The 9666-nt window shown below is 54.2% G+C and overlaps 1 protein-coding gene across 1 annotated transcript in view; it reads left to right on the top strand.

Annotated features, from left to right (window-relative positions):
* Positions 1-9387, top strand: part of LOC128950406 (nuclear receptor coactivator 1-like) — a gene marked incomplete at both ends in the record, with an annotated part of 28371 nt that extends 18984 nt beyond the window's left edge. Inside the window, 3 exons of the mRNA XM_054295291.1 lie at positions 1442-1745; positions 4044-4133; positions 9249-9387. Of these exons, the coding sequence (XP_054151266.1) occupies positions 1442-1745; positions 4044-4133; positions 9249-9387 (533 nt within the window). The remainder of the gene's footprint in view (positions 1-1441; positions 1746-4043; positions 4134-9248) is intronic.
* Between the last annotated feature and the right edge of the window lie 279 nt (positions 9388-9666).

A 9666-nucleotide genomic window follows, 5' to 3' on the forward strand; every position in this document is an offset into this window, starting at 1 on the left:
TGGGAATCGCCCGTTGGATTTATCCATTGGAACTACCCACTGGGATTATCCATGGGAGTCACCCATTGGAATTGTCCAGTGGAATTTTCCATGGGAGTCACCCATCGGAATTATCCTTTGGAATAATCCATTGGAATTTTCCACTGGAGTCACCCACTGAAATAATTCCTCGGATTTATCCATGGGAATCACCTGTTGGAATTATCCATTGGGTAAATCCATTGGAATCGTTCTTTGCAATTATCCATTGGAATTATCCTCTGGAATAATTCTTTGGAATCATCCATGGGAGTCTCCCTTTGGAATCACCTCCTGCCCTTGGGACGGGGCCGTGGATTCCTGGGAATGGGAAATGGGACTGGGAATGGGGTCGGGAATGGGGTGGGATGGACTTGGAGCAGATCCCGATTCCCACTGGGATCCCCATCCCAAAATCCCACAAAACTTTGCTCCGGAGGGCACCGAGTGCTGGTTATCTAGGAAATTCCCAAGGGATCCACGTTTGGGATTCCCTTCGTTGGGATTGGGATCAAAGTTTGGAGCCGGGACAGCCTTGGGGGTGCAGAGACATCCCGGGAAATTCCGGCCCTTGGGATGGGGCCGCGCACCCCTGGGAATGGGATTGGGAATGGGATCGGGATTGGGATCAGGACTGGGTGGATTTAGGGTGGGAGAAACTCCAGGGAAAGGGAGGATTGGGGTGGGATCTTGGGAAGGAATTCCTGACTGGGCTGGAATTCCCAGAGAATCCCTGGGGGTGTCCAAGGAAAGGCTGGAAAATCCCGGAATTGTGGGGTGGGAATGGGATGGGATTGAAGGTCCCTGGATCCCATCCCAAACCATCCCGGGATTCTGGGATCCAGGACACTCAGGATCCATCCCCAGGGGTTTTTATGGGATTTGGGGATGGAAAAGGGAAGGGAAACCCTTCCTGGAGTCCCAAATTCCCAGGGAATTTCCAAAATTCCTTCCCAGAGAGGAGCTGGGATGGGGGTGGATCCAATGCCAGGCTGGGAGAGCTGGGAATGGAGGGAATTCCCTGGGAAGGGGGAAATGGGATTTGGGAAGGAATTCCCGGCTGGACTGGAATTCCCAGATAATCTGTGGCTGTCTCACCCTTGGAACTTTTCCAAGGAAAAATCAGAGCCTGGAATATTCCTGGAGTTTTTCTCTAAAGTCCCTTCCCACTCAAACCATCCTGGAATTCCCTGAACCCCAAATCCTCGCAGAACAAAGGGAAAAGAGGGGGAATTCGGGAAGGAATTCCTGGAAAATCCCCAGGAAAACTTGGACCACCCCAGGATGGGGCGGGACCGGAACGCGACGGAACCGAACCTCGGCCATCCCAGCACCGGAGCCGTTTGGAATTCCGGGGAATTGGAAATTTGAATTTTTTTGGGATGATCCCGGCCGTTCCCGACATTTTTTCCCGGTTTTCCAGCGTTTTCGGCCCGGCGGGCGCGGCGGCGGCGCCGGCGGCGGCGCCGGGGATGTACAACAACATGAGCATCACCGTCTCCATGGCCGGCAGCGGGGCCGGCACCGGCATTCCCGGCTCCGGCGGCGGCATTCCCGGCTCCGGCGGTGGAATTCCCGGCTCCGGCGGCATTCCTGGCTCCGGTGGAATTCCCGGTTCCGGCGGCGTTCCCGGCGGTTCCGGCGGCGTTCCCGGCATGGGCGCCATGGGCGGCGGCATTGCCATGAATCCCGTCATGGCCGGCATCAACTCCATGTGCTCGGAGCAGGTGGGGATGGGAATGGGAATCACCGGGAATGGGATTGGGAATGGGGATGGGAATCACTGGGGTTTGGATTGGGATTGTGATTGGGAATGGGAATCACTGGGAATGGGAATGACTGGGGATGGGGATGGGGAATGGGATGGGAATGGGAATGGGAATGGGGTGGGAATGGGAATGGGAATGGGGATGGGAATGGGATTGGGAATGGGGAATGGCGATGGTAAATGGGGATGGGAATGGGAATCACTGGGAATGGGAATGGGTTGGGATGGGATGGGATGGGATTGGGAATGGGGATGGGAATGGAATTGGGGATGGGGATGGGATGGGATTGGGGATGGGAGTGGAGAGGGGGATGGGATGGAGGTGAGGGTGCAGAAACATCTGGAGAAGTTCCAGGTGCTGGGATGGGGCTGTGGATCAATGGGAATGGGATTGGGAATGGGATCAGGACTGGAATTGGGAATGGGATCGGGAATGGGATCAGGAATGGGGAATGGGATCGGGAATGGGAGCAGGACTGGGTGTGCATAGGGCAGGAAGGGGGCAAGGAGAGGAGAACGTTGGAGCAGATCCCAACATCCCATTGGGATCCATCGTGGGTCCCCACCCCAGACCCCGCCGAACGCGAGATCCATCCCAAACCCCAGATCCCCATCCCAAACCCCCAGAACCGTGCTCGTTCCCTTCCCCGGCATTCCCACCGTTCATTCCCGCCATTCATTCCCGCCATTCATTCATTCCCGGCACTCACTCCCACCATTCCCGCCATTCATTCATTCCCGCCATTCATTCTCGCCATTCATTCCCGGCACTCGTTCCCACCATTCATTCCCGCCATTCATTTATTCCCGGCACTCATTCCCGCCATTCGTTCATTCCCGCCATTCATTTATTCCCGGCACTCATTCCCGCCATTCGTTCATTCCCGCCATTCATTCCCGCCATTCATTCATTCCCGGCACTCATTCCCGCCATTCGTTCATTCCCGCCATTCATTCCCGCCATTCATTTATTCCCGGCACTCATTCCCGCCATTCGTTCATTCCCGCCATTCATTCCCGCCATTCATTTATTCCCGGCACTCATTCCCGCCATTCATTTATTCCCGGCACTCATTCCCGCCATTCATTCCCGCCATTCGTTCCCATCACTCATTCCCGCCATTCATTCATCCATCACTCATTCCTGCCATTCGTTCCCATCACTCATTCCCGCCATTCATTCCCATCATTCATTCCCGCCATTCTTTCCCATCACTCATTCCCGCCATTCATTCCCATCACTCATTCCCGCCATTCATTCATCCATCACTCATTCCCGCCATTCTTCCCCATCATTCATTCCCGCCATTCATTCCCGCCATTCGTTCCCATCACTCATTCCCGCCATTCATTCCCATCATTCATTCCCGCCATTCGTTTCCATCACTCATTCCCGCCATTCATTCATCCATCATTCATTCCCGCCATTCGTTCCCATCACTCATTCCCACCATTCATTCATCCATTCATTCCCGCCATTCGTTCCCATCACTCATTCCCGCCATTCATTCATCCATTCATTCCCGCCATTCGTTCCCATCACTCATTCCCGCCATTCATTCATTCATCCATTCATTCCCGCCATTTGTTCCCATCACTCATTCCCGCCATTCATTCCCATCATTCATACCCGCCATTCATTCCCATCATTCATTCCCGCCATTCGTTCCCATCACTCATTCCCGCCATTCATTCCCATCATTCATTCCCGCCATTCGTTCCCATCACTCATTCCCGCCATTCATTCCCATCATTCATTCCCGCCATTCGTTCCCATCATTCATTCCCGCCATTCATTCATCCATTCATTCCCGCCATTCATTCATCCATTCACTCCTGCCATTCGTTCCCATCACTCATTCCCGCCATTCATTCATTCATCCATTCATTCCAGCCATTCGTTCCCATCACTCATTCCCGCCATTCGTTCCCATCATTCATTCCCGCCATTCATTCATCCATCACTCATTCCCGCCATTCGTTCCCATCACTCATTCCCGCCATTCATTCCCATCATTCATTCCCGCCATTCGTTCCCATCACTCATTCCCGCCATTCATTCATCCATTCATTCCCGCCATTCGTTCCCATCACTCATTCCCGCCATTCGTTCCCATCACTCATTCCCGCCATTCATTCATTCATCCATTCATTCCCGCCATTCGTTCCCATCACTCATTCCCACCATTCATTCATCCATCCATTCATTCCCGCCATCCATCCATCCATCCATCCATTCCCTCCGGCTGTCCCTCAGGTGCCGGAGGCGGCGCTGAGGCCCCCGGGGCTCTTCTGTCCCCAGCTGGGCCCCGCGGAGCTGCTCAAGCCCGAGCCCGACGGCGCCCAGGTACGGACACGGGCACCGGCACGTCCCCAACTGTCACTGCAGGCTGGGGAGGGGACAGTCCCCAACTGTCATTGCAGGGCTGGGGAGGGGACAGTCCCCAACTGTCACTGCAGGCTGGGGAGGGGACAGTCCCCAATGGTGTCACTGCAGGCTGGGGAGGGGACAGTCCCCAACTGTCACTGCAGGGCTGGGGAGGGGACAGTCCCCAACTGTCATTGCAGGGCTGGGGAGGGGACAGTCCCCAACTGTCACTGCGGGCTGGGGAGGGGACAGTCCCCAACTGTCACTGCAGGGCTGGGGAGGGGACAGTCCCCAACTGTCACTGCAGGGCTGGGGAGGGGACAGTCCCCAATGGTGTCACTGCAGGCTGGGGAGGGGACAGTCCCCAACTGTCACTGCAGGCTGGGGAGGGGACAGTCCCCAATGGTGTCACTGCAGGGCTGGGGAGGGGACAGTCCCCAATGGTGTCACTGCAGGCTGGGGAGGGGACAGTCCCCAACTGTCACTGCAGGGCAGGGGAGGGGACAGTCCCCAACGGTGTCACTGCAGGCTGGGGAGGGGACAGTCCCCAATGGTGTCACTGCAGGGCTGGGGAGGGGACAGTCCCCAACTGTCACTGCAGGGCTGGGGAGGGGACAGTCCCCAATGGTGTCACTGCAGGCTGGGGAGGGGACAGTCCCCAACTGTCACTGCAGGCTGGGGAGGGGACGGTCCCCAACAGTGGCACGCAGGGTCCCCAAGGTGTCACAACAGCAGGGCCTGGGGTGGGGACAGTTCTTCCAGGTCATGGGTGGCACCCTGTGTGGTTGAAGTCACCAAGGTCACAACCAGTGCTGGGTGACACCATCGGGTGACACCTCTCAGGGTTGGTGCCGCCACAGTGCCACCAGCATTGGGTGACACCCATGGGGTGACACCGTTGGGATTGAAGGCACCATGGTCACACCAGTGTTGGGTGGCACCCATTGGGGTTACAGCCACCAGGGTGCCACCAGCACTAGGTGACACCCCTTGGGGTTGGAGCCACCAAGGTGCCACCAGTGTTGGGTGACACCTCTTGGGGTTGAGGTCACCAAGGTCACGGCCATGTTGGGTGGCACTCAGGGGGGTTGAAATCACCGAGGTGTCGCCAGTGTTGGGTGACACCCACTGGGTGTCATCTCTTGGGGTTGAAGTCACCATGGTGTCATCAGCGTTGGGTGGCACCCGGTGGGGTTGGAGCCACCGTGGTGCCACCAATCTTGGGTGACACCCAGTGGGGTTGGGGCTGCTAAGGTGCCACCAGTGTTGGTGTCACCCACTGGGGTTGGAGCCACCATGGTGCCACCAGTGTTGGTGCCACCCAGTGGGTGTCACCTCCTGGGTTGGAGCCACCATGGTGCCACCAGTGTTGGTGCCACCCATTGGGGCTGAGGTCACCAAGGTCACACCAATGTTGCGCGACCCCCAGCGGGGTTCAGGTCACCATGGCGCCACCAATGTTGGGTGACACATTGGGGTTGGAGCCACCATGGTGCCACCAGCGTTGGGTGAAATCTCTTGGGGTTGAGGTCACCAAGGTCACAGCCATGTTGGGTGGCACCCATTGGGGTTACAGCCACCAGGGTGCCACCAGCACTAGGTGACACCCCTTGGGGTTGGAGCCACCAAGGTGTCACCAGCGTTGGGTGACATCTCTTGGGGTTGAGGTCACCAAGGCCACAGCCATGTTGGGTGGCACTCAGGGGGGTTGAAATCACCGAGGTGTCGCCAGTGTTGGGTGACACCCATTGGGATTGAGGTCACCATGGTGCCACCAGCATTGGGTGACACCCATTGGGTGACACCTCCTGGGGTTTAGGTCTTCATGGTCACACCAGCATTGGGTGACACCCATGGGGTTGAGGTCACCAGCGTCACACCAATGTTGGGTGGCACCCATGAGGTGACACCCGTTGGGGTTGGAGCCACCAAGGTCACACCAGTATTGGGTGACACCCATTGGGGTTGAGGTCATCATGGTGCCACCAGTGTTGGGTGACACCAAGGTACCACCAGTGTTGGGTGACACCATTGGGTGACACCTCTTGGGTGACACCCATTAGGTTTAGAGTCACCATGGTGCCACCAGCATTGGGTGACACCGTTGGGTTGAAGCCACCAAGGTTCAGCCACTGTTGCGTGACAGCCCTTGGGTTGAAGCCACCATGGTCACATCAGTGTTGGGTGGCACCCATTGGGTGACACCATTGGGTTGAAGCCACCATGGTCACCTCAGTGTTGGGTGGCACCCATTGGGTGACACCGTTGGGTTGAAGCCACCAAGGTCACCTCAATGTTGGTGACATCCTTGGGTTGAGGTCACCATGGTCATATCAGTGTTGGGTGACATCATTGGGTTGAAGCCACCATGGTCACATCAGTGTTGGGTGACACCCATTGGGTGACACCATTGGGTTGAAGCCACCATGGTCACCTCAGTGTTGGGTGACACCACTGGGTGACACCGTTGGGTTGAAGCCACCAAGGTCACCTCAATGTTGGTGACATCCTTGGGTTGAGGTCACCATGGTCATATCAGTGTTGGGTGACACCATTGGGTGACACCATTGGGTGACACCACTGGGCTGAAGCCACCAAGGTCCAACAATTACTGAGTGACCCCGTTGGGTTGAAGCCACCAAGGTCCCACCAGTGTTGGGTGACGCCATTGGGTTGAAGCCACCATGGTCAATGTTGGGGTGACACCGTTGGGTGACACCTCTGGGGTCGAAGCCACCAAGGTCCAACCAGTGTTGGGTGACACCGTTGAGTGACACCATTGGATTGAAGCCACCATGGTCCCATTAGTGCTGGGTGATGCTACCAGGTGACACCTCTTGGGTTGAAGTCACCAAGGTCCCACCAGTGTTGGCTGACAACCCCTGAGCTGAAGCCACCGCGGTCCCACCAATGCTGGGTGACACCATTGGGTTCGAGCCACCACAGTCACGTCAGTGCTGGGTGACACCATTGGGTGACACCATTGGGTTAAAGCCACCAACGTCCAGCCAGCGTTGGGTGACACCACTGGGTTGAAGCCACCATGGTCACCTCAGTGTTGGGCGACACCATTGGGTGCCACCATTGGGTTGAAGCCACCAAGGTCACCTCAGTGTTGGTGACATCCTTGGGTTGAGGTCACCATGGTCATATCAGTGTTGGGTGACACCATTGGGTGCCACCATTGGGTTGCAGCCAAGGTCCAACAACTGTTGAGTGACAACGTTTGGCTTGAAGCCACCAAGGTCCAACCACCATTGGGTGACACCATTGGGTTGAGGTCACCATGGTCACCTCAGTGCTCAGTGACACCATTGGGTTGAAGCCACCATGGTCAATCAACGTGTGGGTGACACCATTGGGTGCCACCATTGGGTTGAGGTCACCAAGGTCCCTTGAGCATTGGGTGACACCACTGGGTGACACCCCTGGGTTGAAGCCACCATGGTCACCTCAGTGCTCAGTGACACCTCTGGGTTGAAGCCACCATGGTCAGTCAATGTTTGGGTGACACCACTGGGTGACACTGTTGGGTTGAAGCCACCATGGTCCAACCACCACTGGGTGCCACCACTGGGTTGAGGTCACCAAGGTCCCTTGAGCATTGGGTGACACCACTGGGTGACACCGTTGGGTTGAAGCTGCCATGGTCCAGTCACCACTGGGTGCCACCACTGGGGTTGAAGCCACCAAGGTCAATCAATGTTTGGGTGACACCATTGGGTGACACCGTTGGGTTGAAGCCACCGAGGTCACCTCAGTGTTGGGTGACACCACCAGGGTCCCTTGAGTGTTGGGTGACACCATCGGGTGACCCCTTTGGGTTGAAGGCACCAAGGTCCAACCACCATTGGGTGACACCACTGGGGTTGAAGCCACCAAGGTCCCACCAGTGTTGGGTGACCCCACTGGGTGACACCTTTGGGTTGAAGCCACCAAGGTGCCACCAAAGCCACCCCACAGACCCCGGCGCGTCCCTGCCAGTGTTTGATTGCCTTTTTCCCGTTTTTTTTCCTTTTTCCCCTTTTTTTTTCCTTTTTTCCCGTTTTTTTTCCTTTTTTCCCTTTTTTCCTTTTTTCCTTTTTTCCCGTTTTTTTCCTTTTTCCCCTTTTTTTTTCCTTTTTCCCCTTTTTTTTCCTTTTTTCCTTTTTTCCTTTTTTCCCTTTTTTCCGTTTTTTTTCCTTTTTCCCCTTTTTTTTTCCTTTTTTCCCGTTTTTTTTCCTTTTTCCCGTTTTTTTTTCCTTTTTCCCCTTTTTTTTCCTTTTTTCCCTTTTTTCCTTTTTTCCTTTTTTCCCTTTTTTCCGTTTTTTTTTCCTTTTTCCCCTTTTTTTTTCCTTTTTTCCCGTTTTTTTTCCTTTTTTCCCTTTTTTCCTTTTTTCCTTTTTTCCCTTTTTTCCCGTTTTTTTTCCTTTTTCCCCTTTTTTTTCCTTTTTTCCCGTTTTTTTTCCTTTTTTCCCTTTTTTCCTTTTTTCCCTTTTTTCCTTTTTTCCTTTTTTCCCTTTTTCCCCTTTTTTTTTCCTTTTTTCCCGTTTTTTTTCCTTTTTTCCCTTGTTTCCTTTTTTCCTTTTTCCCCTTTTTTTTTTCCTTTTTTCCCATTTTTTTTCCTTTTTTTCCTTTTTTCCCTTTTTCCTTTTTCCCCCTTTTTTTTTCCTTTTTTCCCGGTTTTTTTCCTTTTTTCCCTTTTTTCCTTTTTTCCTTTTTCCCCATTTTTTTTCCTTTTTTCCCTTTTTTCCTTTTTTCCTTTTTCCCCTTTTTTTTTCCTTTTTTCCCGTTTTTTTCCCTTTTTTCCCTTTTTCCCCTTTTTTCCTTTTTCCCGTTTTTTTTTCCTTTTTTCCCCCTTTTTTTCCCGTTTTTTTCCCTTTTTTCCTTTTTCCCCTGTTTTTTTTCCTTTTTTCCCGTTTTTTTCCCTTTTTTCCTTTTTCCCCTTTTTTTTTCCTTTTTTCCCGTTTTTTTCCCTTTTTTCCCTTTTTTCCTTTTTTCCCTTTTTTCCTTTTTCCCTTTTTCCCCTTTTTTTTTCCTTTTTTCCCCTTTTTTTCCCTTTTTTCCCTTTTTTCCCCTTTTCCCGTTTGTCACTATTTCCCCGTCTCCCCACAGGTGCAGCAGGTGCAGGTGTTCGCGGACGTGCAGTGCACCGTCAACCTGGTGGGGGATCCCTACCTCAGCCCGGCCCCCCCCGGCCCCTTGGGGACCCCCAAAAACCCCAATGGGAACCCCCCGGCGCCCCCCGGGAGCGGCAAGAGCCTCCTGCAGCAGCTCCTCACGGAATGAACCCCAAAATTCACCCAAAATCCCCAACATTCACCCCGAAATTCACCCCAGGGCCCGGCAAGAGCCTCCTGCAGCAGCTGCTCATGGAATGAGCCCCAAAAACCCCAAAATTCACCCCAAAAACCCCAGCGGGGCCCCCCCGGCACCCCCCGGGAGCGGCAAGATCCTCCTGCAGCAGCTCCTCACGGAATGAACCCCAAAATCCCCAACATTCACCCCAAAATTCACCCCAGGGCACGGCAAG

Source organism: Melozone crissalis, unplaced genomic scaffold (assembly GCF_028551555.1).
Source record: "Melozone crissalis strain CALT ecotype California unplaced genomic scaffold, PUWL_Pcris_2 ptg000589l_1, whole genome shotgun sequence".
NCBI lineage: Eukaryota > Metazoa > Chordata > Aves > Passeriformes > Passerellidae > Melozone > Melozone crissalis.